The sequence below is a fragment of the Taudactylus pleione genome, unplaced genomic scaffold, assembly GCF_031769625.1.
Source record: "Taudactylus pleione unplaced genomic scaffold, aTauple2 ptg000703l, whole genome shotgun sequence".
Classification (NCBI taxonomy): domain Eukaryota; kingdom Metazoa; phylum Chordata; class Amphibia; order Anura; family Myobatrachidae; genus Taudactylus; species Taudactylus pleione.
This window is the reverse complement of record NW_028285105.1, coordinates 4,858,212-4,874,184: the sequence shown is the minus strand read 5'-3', so window position 1 is coordinate 4,874,184 and position 15,973 is coordinate 4,858,212. Positions and strand designations below refer to the sequence as shown.

The 15,973-nt window shown below is 43.3% G+C and overlaps 1 protein-coding gene across 1 annotated transcript in view; it reads right to left on the bottom strand.

The window, feature by feature from the left end:
• Window positions 1–11,152, bottom strand: part of LOC148477656 (N-acylethanolamine-hydrolyzing acid amidase-like) — a 74,470-nt gene extending 63,318 nt beyond the window's left edge. The window contains exon 1 of the mRNA XM_088456390.1: window positions 10,968–11,152. Coding sequence (XP_088312516.1) covers window positions 10,968–11,152 — 185 coding nt within the window. The remainder of the gene's footprint in view (window positions 1–10,967) is intronic.
• Between the last annotated feature and the right edge of the window lie 4,821 nt (window positions 11,153–15,973).

The following is a 15,973-nucleotide window of genomic DNA, read 5'->3' as shown; positions in this document are numbered from 1 at the left end:
ATAAACTGGAGAGGTTGAGCATAGCAACCAAGCAGCTTCTAACTATTATTTTATATACTGTGCTAGATAAATGATAGCTAAAAGCTGATTTGTAACAACGTCTCTACTTTATCTCTCTCGAAGGTTTGATACATCTTTCCTTAATACTGCGATATCACAGAAATAAAACCATTGGTTAGCTCCTATGGTATAATATGGAACTCTTGTAGAAGTGCCCAGTTGTATAATTAGGAACTAAGGGCCTGATTCAGTATGGATCGCAACTGCGATTACGCATGTATTCTCACTATGATGTTATGCTAATCCACTGAGATCACTATCCCGTCGCACAGAGCCATAACTAGACTTTTTGGTGCCCTGTGCCAGAAAGAGCATTGGTGCCGCCCCCTCATTTTTCAAAGTGACATAATGCACCCAAAAAAGAGGAATGAACTCATGGGGAAGGGTCAGGGAAGAGATAGGAGATGCTGGGGATGAAATAAGAGGAAGTTACAAGTGAGAATGATAACAGAAATTTGACAGGCCCAAACAGCGCCCCCTGACCTGTGGTGCCCTGTGCAATGGCACCGGCCGCACTACCCTAGCTACGGCCCTGCCGTCGCAGCACAACATAAGGACGCCCAGCTTACCTTACACACATCCGTGCAAGTCTGCGAAAACATTGGTGACATCGAGTACAATCGCAGCCTTACTTGCACAAGGTCTGACCTTACTCAGGAATTGCTAACCTCATTGCACGAAGTGAAAGCCCAAGCTGCGTATGGCATCGCAGTGTCTAATTTATGCACGCCCCTGTAACGGCGTTCAAACACACTGGCACGCCTGCGTTTCACCGACAATCCCCCGTCACCTCCCCCAAATGGTACTTCCTGTCACTCTGCTATGGGTCAGCGTGGTCACTGCAATCGCAGTCCCGATCGCAGTGACTGGTTCACGCACTGTGATGCATACGTATGCGCATAACGTAACAATCAGTCAATTGCGTGCATAATCACAGTTGCGATCCTTGCTGAATCAGGCCCTAATACAGTAGTTATTGACTAGCCAAATAGAGCCAAGAGTCCCAGGAGACAGTCACTACTCTCTCAGGATATCAAACTTGTAATTAAAATTGAAAATCAAAAGCCACATTACTATACGGTGACCACCACCAGCACTTAGTAATCCTTCTATAGCATTCTCATGCAACCTCGAAAGCTGATCCTTTAAAGTCTGTCCTTATACTCCTTATACTCCTACTAGAGGGTTTCCTCTGTGTTTGAAGACTTTATCAATGCATAAGCCAGTGCTGCTCTATTTCTTATGTATTCTATGGTTTCTATTGGTAGGAAGAAATTAACAAAATTCATCTGAACTTCACCATAGGATAGGATTTGCACCCCTCATATATTTGGTGTTTTATTCTTTTATTGGTCAAACCCTATTTTAGTACCTGAATTTGTAAATTTTTTAGTCTTCAAGATTATATTAATGTATTTTATTTTTAATAACATTTACTCACAAGTTGCATTTGTATTGCCATATTTATATTTCTAACATACTCTATAGCACTTTACAGTTAGGAACAAACAAAGTAATTAAACAAGACTTTGTATTAACAAACAGTTGTAAGGGCCATGCTTGCAAGCTTACATTCTAGAGAGAAATAAGAGCATGATACATCAGGTTAAGGGGCCTATTCATTAGCTGTAAAAATTCAATGGACATAATTAGCTTTAGAACTCTCATGGAGTTCTAGCTAATTATAGGTGGAATTCATCATTCCACCTCTCCATAAGTATCTATTCCGAAAAGCTGTCATTTTTGCGATGACAGCTTTTCGGGAAATAGATACTTTTCCCTGCCTACACTACCTTATCGCATCTGGAAACAGTGCTGCGCATGCGCTGTTACATCTGTAAAACCAGCGCAGGCGCAGCACTGCCTACAGATGCGTTAAGTTTCGTACCCCCCCCCGACCCCCCCCGGGGGAGTGGAGATCCGAACGCTGGCATGCCTAATTATGCGAATGGCGTTTTATGGGAGTGCATAATTAACAAAGTAGCGTCATGGCACATGTGACATGGGAGGTTTTTACACTGACATGATCGTAGAGCTTAAGAGAGGGTATGGTCAACCTTAAGCTCTACGACCAGTTCCGATGGTTCCCGATGGTCTCAATGAATCCTTATATGCCCGGAGGTGATGTGTAATGCGTACGAGAAGGGGGCGTATTTTTTTGTCTTCCGGCCGCTTCCTCCCCTTGGTCGGCCAGCTACCGATCCGTTCTTAGGGACGCAACTTGCGAGTGCATCATTTGCATATCCGGCCCCTTTTCCTGTACGACCGTGCGGCCGCAACGACCGACTCTGAATGAGGTCCTGAGTGTGGGAACCTCTGGCCTAGGAAGATAAGATGCTACCGGAATTTGATATTCTTGTTAAAAGAGAGGAGCTTTCAAGGCACTTTTGAAGGTTTCCAGGGTAGGTGGAAGTGTTATGTATGAGGGAAAGTCAGCCCGGGAAGAGTCTTGTAACGGAATGGGAGCAGTTCTTAAATGATTATTCAAAATCCTGGGTAAAGGGTCGAGTGGGTAGATATGATGAGAGAAATGAAGACGTGTGTTGGTACAGTTTTGTTATTTTATGTTAATAAAAGTATTTTTAAATGAATTTGGTAAAATACAGGAAGCCAGTTTTGGGGCTGACAGAGCTAAGCAACAGTGAAAGAAACTTTTGCAAAGAAAATGATTCTAGCAGCTGATGGTATGAGTGAAAGTCTGGTTAGGGGGGAGATCAGTAAGAGAAAAATGGGCAATGTGGGAGATTATAGATTAAAACTTTTGAAGTGTACTAAGGGCTCTATTTACTACAATCCGCATTTGTAATGCAGATTGTAGTGTGATATTATCGACTGAATTCGCATTGCGAATTCAGGCAATATCACAGGGATTTACTACAAAACCCTTGCAGGGACAGAGCGTGCGATAAAGCTCTGTCCCTGCGAATCCCCTCCGCACACTATTCACGGTATTTTTGCAAAAAATAACATGACAAAGTCCCCGCGCATGCGCTGACCGGCCACCTCTGCTACCCCCCCTGGCGCTAAGCCATGCCCCATCATTAAGCCCCGCCCCCCACGATTGCGGGCCCCCCCGCCACGACCCCCCCTTCCTTAATAGCACTTACCTGCAGTCATCGGTGCTCCGGTGATGTCTTCCATGCCTCCGGTCAGCTGATATCCCAGTGCACCATGGGAGACCAGCTGACCGGAGGGGAGTCATCACCGGAGTCCCGATCACCGGTCCTTGGAGTCAGGTAAGTACATTTTTTTTTTTTCTTTTATCAGAGATCAACTTGCGGTCTGTTTACACCACACAGCTGATCACTGGGACCTGCTCCGGGCTCTGCTCTGCCTTTTAGAGCAGAGTAGGAGCCCAGTAACCTGGGGAGACCCTGGATAACGCCACCTCCAGGTGGCGTTATTATCACAGGGCTTTCCCCGGTATTTTTTCACATTTTATTTTTAGTAACTTTGGTCGGATCACATTTCCCATTACAATTATGGAAAATGCAATCTGCTTACTAAAAATAAGTGATACTTAGGGGTTGGAGTAGAATTTTACGAATTCTACTCCAATTGCCCTGTAATAACTATAGATGATACTAAAATAATGTGAAAAGGGTGTGAATACACCCTTTTTCACTTTATTTTAGTAAAAATAATGTTAATAAATAGAGCCCTTTGTGAGATATGTGCGTATTCTGTCATTATTTATTACTTGTTTGTTACAGGATTAGGATACTGGTGGAAATAGGGATAACAGGTAGCTTATGGTGACTGGTGGAAATAGCTTTTGGTGACTAGTGGAAATAGAGATGTCAGGTAGCTTTTGGTGACTTGTGAAAATAGGGATGTCAGGTAGCTTTTGCTGACTGGAGGAAAAAGGGATGTCAGGTAGCTTTTGGTGACTGGTGGAAATAGAGATGTCAGGTAGCTTTTGGTGACTGGTGGTAATAGAGATGTCAGGTAGCTTCTAGTGACTGGTGGAAATAGAGATGTCAGGTAGCTTCTAGTGACTGGTGGAAATAGAGATGTCAGGTAGCTTATGGTGACTGGTGGAAATAGCTTTTGGTGACTTGTGGAAATAGGGATGTCAGGTAGCTTTTGGTCACTGGAGGAAATAGGGATGTCAGGTAGCTTTTGGTGATTGGTGGAAATAGAGATGTCAGGTAGCTTTTGCTGACTGGAGGAAAAAGGGATGTCAGGTACAGTAGCTTTTGGTGACTGGTGGAAATAGAGATGTCAGGTAGCTTTTGGTGACTGGTGGAAATAGGGATGTCCGGTAGCTTTTGGTGACTGGTGGAAATAGGGATGTCAGGTAGCTTTTGGTGACTGGTGGAAATAGGGATGTCAGGTAGCTTTTGGTCACTGGAAGAAATAGGGATGTCAGGTAGCTTTGGTGATTGGTGGAAATAGAGATGTCAGGTAGATTTTGCTGACTGGAGGAAAAAGGGATGTCAGGTAGCTTTTGGTGACTGGTGGTAATAGAGATGTCAGGTAGCTTTTGGTGACTGGTGGTAATAGAGATGTCAGGTAGCTTCTAGTGACTGGTGGAAATAGAGATGTCAGGTAGCTTCTAGTGACTGGTGGAAATAGAGATGTCAGGTAGCTTTTGGTGACTTGTGGAAATAGGGATGTCAGGTAGCTTTTGGTCACTGGAGGAAATAGGGATGTCAGGTAGCTTTTGGTGATTGGTGGAAATAGAGATGTCATGTAGCTTTTGGTGACTGGTAGAAATAGCTTTTGGTGACTGCTGGAAATAGGGATGTCACGTAGCTTCTGGTGACTGGTGGAAATAGGGATGTCAGGTAGCTCTTGATGAGTGGTGGAAATAGGGATGTTACATAGATTTTTGTGACTGGTGAAATAGAGATGTCAGGTAGCTTTTGGTGACTGGTGGAAATAGTGATGTCAGGTAGATTTTGGTGTCTGGTGGAAATAGCTTTTGGTGACTGGTAAAAATAGAGATGTCAGGTAGCTCTTGGTGACTGGTGGAAATAGGGATGTCAGGTAGGTTTTGGTGACAGGTGGAACTAGAGATATCAGGTAGCTTTTGGTGACTGGTGGAAAGAGCTTTTGGTGACTGGTGAAAATAGAGATGTCAGGTAGCTTTTGGTGACTGGTGACAATAGCTTTTGGTGACTGGTGGAAATAGGGATGTCAGGTAGCTTCAAGTGACTGGTAGAGATAGGGATGTCAGGTAGTTTTTGGTGACTGGTGGAAATAGGGATGTCAGGTAGCTTTTGGTGACTGGTGGAAATAGGGATGTCAGGTAGCGTCTGGTGACTGGTGGAAATAGAGATGTCAGGTAGCTTATGGTGACTGGTGGAAATAGCTTTTGGTGACTTGTGGAAATAGGGATGTCAGGTACCTTTTGGTCACTGGAGGAAATAGGGATGTCAGGTAGCTTTTGGTGATTGGTGGAAATAGAGATGTCAGGTAGCTTTTGCTGACTGGAGGAAAAAGGGATGTCAGGTACAGTAGCTTTTGGTGACTGGTGGAAATAGAGATGTCAGGTAGCTTTTGGTGACTGGTGGAAATAGGGATGTCTGGTAGCTTTTGGTGACTGGTGGAAATAGGGATGTCAGGTAGCTTTTGGTCACTGGAGGAAATAGGGATGTCAGGTAGCTTTGGTGATTGGTGGAAATAGAGATGTCAGGTAGCTTTTGCTGACTGGAGGAAAAAGGGATGTCAGGTAGCTTTTGGTGACTGGTGGTAATAGAGATGTCAGGTAGCTTTTGGTGACTGGTGGTAATAGAGATGTCAGGTAGCTTCTAGTGACTGGTGGAAATAGAGATGTCAGGTAGCTTCTAGTGACTGGTGGAAATAGAGATGTCAGATAGCTTTTGGTGACTTGTGGAAATAGGGATGTCAGGTAGCTTTTGGTCACTGGAGGAAATAGGGATGTCAGGTAGCTTTTGGTGATTGGTGGAAATAGAGATGTCAGGTAGCTTTTGCTGACTGGAGGAAAAAGGGATGTCAGGTACAGTAGCTTTTGGTGACTGGTGGAAATAGAGATGTCAGGTAGCTTTTGGTGACTGGTGGAAATAGGGATGTCCGGTAGCTTTTGGTGACTGGTGGAAATAGGGATGTCAGGTAGCTTTTGGTGACTGGTGGAAATAGGGATGTCAGGTAGCTTTTGGTCACTGGAGGAAATAGGGATGTCAGGTAGCTTTGGTGATTGGTGGAAATAGAGATGTCAGGTAGCTTTTGCTGACTGGAGGAAAAAGGGATGTCAGGTAGCTTTTGGTGACTGGTGGTAATAGAGATGTCAGGTAGCTTTTGGTGACTGGTGGTAATAGAGATGTCAGGTAGCTTCTAGTGACTGGTGGAAATAGAGATGTCAGGTAGCTTCTAGTGACTGGTGGAAATAGAGATGTCAGGTAGCTTTTGGTGACTTGTGGAAATAGGGATGTCATGTAGCTTTTGGTGACTGGTAGAAATAGCTTTTGGTGACTGGTGGTAATAGAGATGTCAGGTAGCTTCTAGTGACTGGTGGAAATAGAGATGTCAGGTAGCTTCTAGTGACTGGTGGAAATAGAGATGTCAGGTAGCTTTTGGTCACTGGAGGAAATAGAGATGTCATGTAGCTTTTGTTGACTGGTAGAAATAGCTTTTGGTGACTGCTGGAAATAGGGATGTCAGGTAGCTTCTGGTGACTGGTGGAAATAGGGATGTCAGGTAGCTCTTGATGAGTGGTGGAAATAGGGATGTTACATAGATTTTTGTGACTGGTGAAATAGAGATGTCAGGTAGCTTTTGGTGACTGGTGGAAATAGTGATGTCAGGTAGATTTTGGTGTCTGGTGAAAATAGCTTTTGGTGACTGGTAAAAATAGAGATGTCAGGTAGCTCTTGGTGACTGGTGGAAATAGGGATGTCAGGTAGCTTTTGGTGACTGGTGGAAATAGAGATATCAGGTAGCTTTTGGTGACTGGTGGAAAGAGCTTTTGGTGACTGGTGAAAATAGAGATGTCAGGTAGCTTTTGGTGACTGGTGACAATAGCTTTTGGTGATTGGTGGAAATAGGGATGTCAGGTAGCTTCAAGTGACTGGTAGAGATAGGGATGTCAGGTAGTTTTTGGTGACTGGTGGAAATAGGGATGTCAGGTAGCTTTTGGTGACTGGTGGAAATAGGGATGTCAGGTAGCGTCTGGTGACTGGTGGAAATAAGGATGTCAGGTAGCTCTTGGTGACTGGTGGAAATAGCTTTTGGTGACTGGTGGAAATCGAGATGTTGGGTAGCTCTTGGTGACTGGTAGAAATAGAGATGTCAGGTAGCTTTTGGTGACTGGTGGAAATAGATTTGTCTAGTAGCTTCTGGTGACTGGTGGAAATAGGGATGTCAGGTACCTCTTGATGACTGGTGGAAATAGGGATGTGAGGTAGCTTTTGGTGACTGGTGAAAGAGATGTCAGGTAGCTTTTGATGACTGGTGGAAATAGTGATGTCAGGTAGATTTTGGTGACTGGTTTGTAATAGAGATGTCAGGTAGCTTCTTGCGATAGGTGGAAATAGAGATGTCAGGTAGCTTTTGGTCACTGGAGGAAATAGGGATGTCAGGTAGCTTTGGTGATTGGTGGAAATAGAGATGTCAGGTAGCTTTTGCTGACTGGAGGAAAAAGGGATGTCAGGTAGCTTTTGGTGACTGGTGGTAATAGAGATGTCAGATAGCTTTTGGTGACTGGTGGTAATAGAGATGTCAGGTAGCTTCTAGTGACTGGTGGAAATAGAGATGTCAGGTAGCTTCTAGTGACTGGTGGAAATAGAGATGTCAGGTAGCTTCTAGTGACTGGTGGAAATAGAGATGTCAGGTAGCTTTTGGTGACTTGTGGAAATAGGGATGTCATGTAGCTTTTGGTGACTGGTAGAAATAGCTTTTGGTGACTGGTGGTAATAGAGATGTCAGGTAGCTTCTAGTGACTGGTGGAAATAGAGATGTCAGGTAGCTTCTAGTGACTGGTGGAAATAGAGATGTCAGGTAGCTTTTGGTCACTGGAGGAAATAGAGATGTCATGTAGCTTTTGGTGACTGGTAGAAATAGCTTTTGGTGACTGCTGGAAATAGGGATGTCAGGTAGCTTCTGGTGACTGGTGGAAATAGGGATGTCAGGTAGCTCTTGATGAGTGGTGGAAATAGGGATGTTGCATAGATTTTTGTGACTGGTGAAATAGAGATGTCAGGTAGCTTTTGGTGACTGGTGGAAATAGTGATGTCAGGTAGATTTTGGTGTCTGGTGAAAATAGCTTTTGGTGACTGGTAAAAATAGAGATGTCAGGTAGCTCTTGGTGACTGGTGGAAATAGGGATGTCAGGTAGCTTTTGGTGACTGGTGGAAATAGAGATATCAGGTAGCTTTTGGTGACTGGTGGAAAGAGCTTTTGGTGACTGGTGAAAATAGAGATGTCATGTAGCTTTTGGTGACTGGTGACAATAGCTTTTGGTGATTGGTGGAAATAGGGATGTCAGGTAGCTTCAAGTGACTGGTAGAGATAGGGATGTCAGGTAGTTTTTGGTGACTGGTGGAAATAGGGATGTCAGGTAGCGTCTGGTGACTGGTGGAAATAAGGATGTCAGGTAGCTCTTGGTGACTGGTGGAAATAGCTTTTGGTGACTGGTGGAAATCGAGATGTTGGGTAGCTCTTGGTGACTGGTAGAAATAGAGATGTCAGGTAGCTTTTGGTGACTGGTGGAAATAGATTTGTCTAGTAGCTTCTGGTGACTGGTGGAAATAGGGATGTCAGGTACCTCTTGATGACTGGTGGAAATAGGGATGTGAGGTAGCTTTTGGTGACTGGTGAAAGAGATGTCAGGTAGCTTTTGATGACTGGTGGAAATAGTGATGTCAGGTAGATTTTGTTGACTGGTTTGTAATAGAGATGTCAGGTAGCTTCTTGCGATAGGTGGAAATAGAGATGTCAGGTAGATTCTTGTGATAGGTGGAAATAGGGATGTCAGGTAACTTTTGGTGACTGGTGGAAATAGGGATGTCAGGTAGCTTTTGGTGACTGGTGGAAATAGGGATGTCAGGTAGCTTCTGGTGACTGGTGGAAGTAAGGATGTCTGGTAGCTTCTGGTGACTGGTGGAAGTAAGGATGTCAGGTAGCTTTTGGTGACTGGTGGAAATAGGGATATCAGATAGCTTCTGGTGACTGGTGGAAATAGGGATGTCAGATAGCTTTTGGTGACTGGTGGAAGTAAGGATGTCAGGTAGCTTCTGGTGACTGGTGGAAATAGGGATATGAGATAGCTTCTGGTGACTGGTGGAAATATTGATGTCAGGTAGCTTTTGGTGACTGGCACTGAGTTTTTGGTATTTTTGGTGAGGACAATTAAATGATAACTTAGTATGTATCAAATTATATAGTGAGAAATCCAGTGAGGATTGATATATTTAGGTGCCATATTCATAGAGGTGATACTAAAATCCAATGAGTTTATTAGTATAGATAAAGAAGATGTATAGATAAAGAAGAGGAGGAGGCCTACAGCTGAAATGCCATACACTGATAGAGGAAGTGGAGAGGAATTGAATCTATAAAAATAAAAACTGGAGGAGCTTGATAAGTAGGATGAGAACCAGGATAACAGGATAAAACAATCTCCTGAAGATGTAAAGAATGCAGTCTTTGTATGAGGAGTTATCAAAAATATAAAATTCAACAGATAGTGAGCACTTAGAAGTGTGTAGTGCCCTTCAAAGTTAATTGTAATCAAATCAGTGACATTCTTAGGAGGAGATGTATCAAGCCTTGAAAAGTGATAAAGTGGAGAAGTTGCCCAAAGCATCCAATCAGCTGCTGTCATTTATCTAGCACAGTGTTTGAAGTAAATCTGTATGCACACTATACGATGTGTGACCCAGCCATTGGTACGCTGCAATGTAACAATTCATCGTGCATGCCATACACACTACACGATCCAGTGTATGACGGCACGGTCGGTCATTACATGTTGCATGTAACAGCACCTGGTTTTATTAGATGGGGCGATGCCATGAACAACCGTAGCGCACGCGCAATTGGCTATACACACTGCATGATCCATACAATATATTGTTCCGATCTGTGTCTGAATGATATATCATACAATATATGTTGCATAGTGTGCATCCAGCTGGAGAGGCTTATTGGTTGCTTTGAGCTGTCTTCACCTTCTCTGTTACAATCCACCTGGAATCAGGTAATAAATTACTAAAAGATGGATTCAAAACACTGACTTTCAGCATCTATGAGGACACAGCAATTTATACAATCAGTAAATATATATAAAACAATATGCTTTGGAAAAAAATGCATAAAACAGCTGTAATTCAGTGGCCCATAAACTGCACGTCCAAACCCTCGATGGATAAAATCACAAACTTTCTGGGTGAGATTCCAAATGTGGACAGACAGTTTGTGCTTTTATCCATCAAGTGTTTGGATGTGGAGTTTATGGGTCACTGAGTTACAGCTGTTTTATTTTTTCCAAAGCATATTGTTTTATATATACGAGTATTTTCTGATCGTATAAATTGCTGCTATATCAATGATATTGTATTGCTTTTTTAATATTATAAATCATGTTATTATAAACTTGGCCTCTTGATCTTTTTTTTGCCATATCCAATATATTTGGTTAAGAATATATATGTATACATTAGTGCAAAACTTTTCTTTTTCTTGTACTTGTAGCGACTATTATTAGTCATATTGAGCTTACACAGGCTCATTTGTTTTGCTGCTATACATTTATAATTATATTACCTTTTTTATTAGTGCCGCCTAATTTTTCTTGTTTCTATATACACACACAAACATTTTACTTCATCATTCTTTATAGCACATGTATATACTTCCAATACAGTATACTGTTCTCAGAACTTAAAATCTATTGTAAAAACTCTAAAGCCTTCCTTAAAGTTATGTGCAGAATTTATACTTACTTAGAAAACTTTTCTGTATTTATTTTTAGTTCAGTGATATTAAAATTTTGCAAAACTTCCTCCCAGCGCTGCTCAGGTGGTAGGTCCAGGTTGATGATATACCGAGGTGCAACATAGTCCTCTACCTCAGAAGTGGATGATAGAGAGCAAGAACCCAGGAGTAGCAACACGACCAAATAAGCCATATTTGGGAAAGGAAATATTCACCTCAGCAGATGAACAGCTGATACTGGAAAAAGTTTATGGTCTGGCAAAAGTATTTGTGTGTTGAACCTTTTTAGCTATTTCCAGTGTCCCCTTTACACTAATGTGTTATGCACATTAGTGAGGGAGAGCACTGTTTACTTGACCAGAGTCCAAGCATACAAACCATACAACTGAGTTTCCTAAAAAGGTACACAGAACGTGCCTTGTGAACAGTGTTGTAATAAATGAAGTTCACCAAAGGCTGATGCACATTGATTCCTGGAAAGTTTTAGGGGGTATTTATCAAAGCTGGGAGAGAGATAAAATTGTGAGAGATAAAGTACTAACCAATCAGCTTCCAATTTACATTTCGCAGGCTGTGTTTATAAAATGATAGTTGGGAGCTAATTGGTTGGTAGTTTATTTTTTACAATTTTATCTCTCTCATAGCTTTGATAAATACCCACCTTAGTGTAAACAAACGGCAACAGTGAAACGCATTTCAAATACATCCTGTCCTCCTCCACAGGCATGTCATTGAAACGCATAGCATATTTTGGGGGCGCTTATAAGTAGCAATATTGTACCACAGTTGCACAGTAAATTCCTTACTGATTTTCTACTATAAATATTTGAACTAGTGATTTATTGTTTTTACTGCAAATGTCCCAATAAATGTTGCACTATTTTATGATATATTTAATCTCCATCTACTATTTCTGCCAGAAATACCGTAGGTTAATTAGATCTAAGATATCTATTTTTTGGCACCCCATGTCTATGGTATCAGGGACTTTTAGACCATATATTGCAGGGGTGGGCAATAAGCGACCCAATGTTACTAATCTGTTAATGACTCATACATTTACTTACCATAAAACTAATCCTCAGCAATCCACCACTTTTTGTCATACTTATTAAATTCCTAGTTTTTAACGTAGCAGTAAATGTTCAGTTTTTTTAAATGTTTTTTCAATTTTGGTACTTACCGATAAATCCCTTTCTCCGATTCCATAGGGATCACTGGAGTATATACACTGGGGTACAGATGGGTAATGAGTAGAGCCTGGTACTTTAAATATTCTTAAGAATAGAAAGTTGGCTCCTCCCCCTCTATAGCCCACTGGCCTCAAGCGGAGAGAAAATCAAGGAAGGAAGAAAAGGAGGAACCAACCCTAAAAATGGCCGGGGACCGAAACAGAATATAAGAACTATCACAAGAGACACGCTGAAGACAACCAAGATGCAGCCACTGTGCACCAGGGAATTAACAGCAAGGAACAGCGCTGGGAGGGCGTTCATTGTCCCATATGGAATTAAAGGGGATTTATCTGTAAGTACCAAAAGTCTAGGGGACACTGGAGACACTTGAGTTTATACACTGGAGATGTCCCAAAGCTGACCTCCCCAGTGGGAAGGTACTGAGAAAACTTGCAGAACCCTGCGACCAACCCGAAGCAGTGGCCGCCAGAAAACAAATGGTAGAACATAAATAAAAGTATGAACTGTGGACCAAACAGCCACATGGTAATGAAGAGAAGCAGAAGCTCCTCACTTGACAGCCTCTAAGGACCCAACTAAATGCATAGAGTGAGCAGAGATGGAGCTAGGAGGAAGTTGACCATAGACGATATAAACTTGACCATAACTAGACAGTTCCACCGAAAAAGGCCTGCTTAGATGCAGACCAGATCCAACTTGAGGTATCAGAGAGCACCAACAAGGTATCTGCTGTAGCATGGAAGCAATACGTGAACTAGACACAATCAACCTAACCACATCCAGAGATGGTGAATATGCATCTGCAGTCTACCAAACAAAAAATCACAAGGGTTGATTAACATGGAGGGCCGTGACCATCATTTGCAAAAGAGACCAACCTCGTGAGAAGCACATCCCGATCAAATACAAAAAGGAAGTAGGGAGAGTAATCGGACAGAGCTCTGACCTGTCCAAGCGGAAGCAAGAGCTAATCATCAGGACAGTCATCCAGGACCTTACTTGAGGTCCACCTACCCATGGGGCACAAAATCAGCCGAGCATTTGAAGCGGATGGGTTTGAGTGTAGGAAGTCATGAACGGGTTGTAATCACGTAGGGCAGGAGTAGAAACCAAAGGTGACTGGACTCAAAAACTCCTGAAGCTGAAACACAGATGGATAAAGCAGTAGATGAGAAAACTATAGCATGCACACCAAGGGTCCAAAATCCTCCAAATGTGATAGAAGGGTGCCGTTGACACCAGCTTCCTGACCCAAAGCATAGCAGGAATAACAACTTCCGGGATACAGTAGTGCCTCAGGATTACAGCTAATAGAAGTCAAAAATTTGTTAATTGAGGCGCTTAAACTGGAGAACATGTAAGATGCACCAATCATGAGTCTTATAATTAGTGGAATAACGTCCCACTCCCTTTGGGTGAAAGGTTAATTCTTTACTCTAGAACAGGCATGTCAAACTCGCGGCCCGCAGGGCGCATGCGACCCAAATAAGCATTTTATGTGACCCAATCATGTGGACCCAAATACATATATTATGCGGCCCAGTCACCCCTGCTGCAATCAGAGCTCAGCTCCGATCGCGGCAGGGGTGACTGGGCCACATAATATTTGTGTTTAAACTTGGAACGCTGGTCTCTGAAGCGATCAGAGAAGCCTCTGATCGCTTCCGAGGCCAGCGTTCTTAGTGATGCAATTCGCGTGTGTGCGGGTGACGTCATGATGTCACCCGTGATGTGAGCGGCCTGCCCTTCTAGATCTAGTTAGATCCAGTGAGCAGCAGGAGTCTATGTGGGAGTGGTGCCCAGCGACCAGTGTGGAGAGGTAAGTAAGAAGTAATTAGGGCCTGTTCTATACTGGGAGGGGGCACAGCATAAGGAGCATTACTGGGGGCACTACTAAGGACATTACTAGGGGCACAACATAAGGGGCATTACTGGGGGCACAGCATAAGGGGCACTTCTAGGGGCATTAATGGGGGCACTACTGGGGGCACTGCATAAGGAGCTCTTATAAAGGGGACATTGCATAAGGGGCTCTTATGCAGGGGGGCACTGCATAAGGGGCATTACTGGGGGCACTACTGGGTGCATTGCATAAGGGGCTCTAATACAGGGGGCATTGCATAAGGGGCTCTAATATAGGGGGAATTGCATAATGGGCACTACTACAGGGGACACTGCATTGGTTTTTATTAATAATAACCCTTTCAAAATTGCATATAAGACTTTTTTTATTCTTGCGGCCCACACACTCTTAAGCTGGCCACACATCTAAAGATTATCTGTCCAACCAGCCAACTAGCTGATTGGTTGGAATGCAAATCTGGTAAGGTATGAAAGCAAATGACAATCAGCAATTTGCTCCCAAACTCAAGAAAATGGACAAAAACTGTTGTTTGAACAAATAGTTTTGATCAAACATTTAAAAAACTTGTCTGAACGACCATTTTCATCTGTTTATTGGCTTTCAGGAGCAAATTGCTGATCATCATTTACTCCCATTCCTTACCAGATTTTCATTCCAACCAATCAACAAGTTGGCTGGTTGGATGTAAGTTGGTCTAGTGTGTGGCCAGCTTTAGACCTTGAATATTCAGCCCGGTTGGTATTTTGAGTTTGACATGCCTGCTCTAGAAGAAAAATTCATCCAATCTATTCCACCTGGATCAAGATTCCTTCAATAATAGAACAGGCTGAAAATCCTTTTCATTTCCCAACACAGATGAATTTTCAGGGAGTAGATATCAGTCTCGAGCCTGCCCCTTGCTCCTATCCAGTGCAGATCCTGGGGCCAGGCAGCCGCTGGCGCTTGCCGGCGATTGCCTGGTTCAATTAATAAAATTTGTGTTTTTTGGAGTCAAGGTGTACGTGACGTCATGAAGTCACACCACAGCTGCAGTCAGAGAGATGTAAGTATATCTGGGCTGCGGGGGCTGGATGCAGGGGGCTAGTTCTGAGGGGCATGGGGCTGGAGCTGGGGAGACAGAAAAGGGGCTGACTAATGAAACATACGAGGAGCTGGCTGGTCAAACAGAAGGGGGGGCTGTCTTGGTAGACATAAGTGGGTGCTGGAGACAAAAGGGGATGTTGGCTGATAAGACAGAAGGGGGTGCTGACTGGAGACAGAAGAGGGTGCTGGCTGAATTGGAAGGAAGGTCGCTGGGGAATCTGACTGGGAGAAAAATGTTTTTATTAATTAATTATTATTATTATTATGTCAAATTTTTATATTAAAAAAGTACTGAGGTTTCCGGTTCCGGCGGTGATGGAGTGAGCTGCTCTCCACCTCAGCTCCGTTACCAGCTCCATCATACCTGCATATACAGCCGCAAGTCGGCTTCTAATTATTGCTGCAGCCCTCCGGGGTGCCTCACCTACCTGGCCAGTTGTGCATGGAGAGGTATTTGTCACCTCTGATGCCTGGCAAACAGCAGAGACCCCATCAGGAGCGTAGCCGCACAGTCCTGCAATCCAAGATGGTGCTACGTCCTCTCGTGTTGCCGGAGCTCCCGCAGCTCAGCCCAAAAAAGTCTTTATCATACTCGGACATAATACAAGCTATAAAGTAGACGGTTGGACCTCTCCTTAAAGAACAAGCACAAAAACAGTCTGCAGTACTTCAACAGGCAGTGGCTGACATAAAAGGCCAGATTCAGCAGCTTGCACACAGGGTGTCTCAAGTGGAACACAGATGTGGTGAAAACTTCCAAGATATCATTGCATTGAAATCTGCAACTTCTAAGCTTCAAAAATCTGACTATCAAATATGGTCTAAACTAGATGATCTAGAAAACAGCTCCAGACGTAGCAACCTAAGAGTG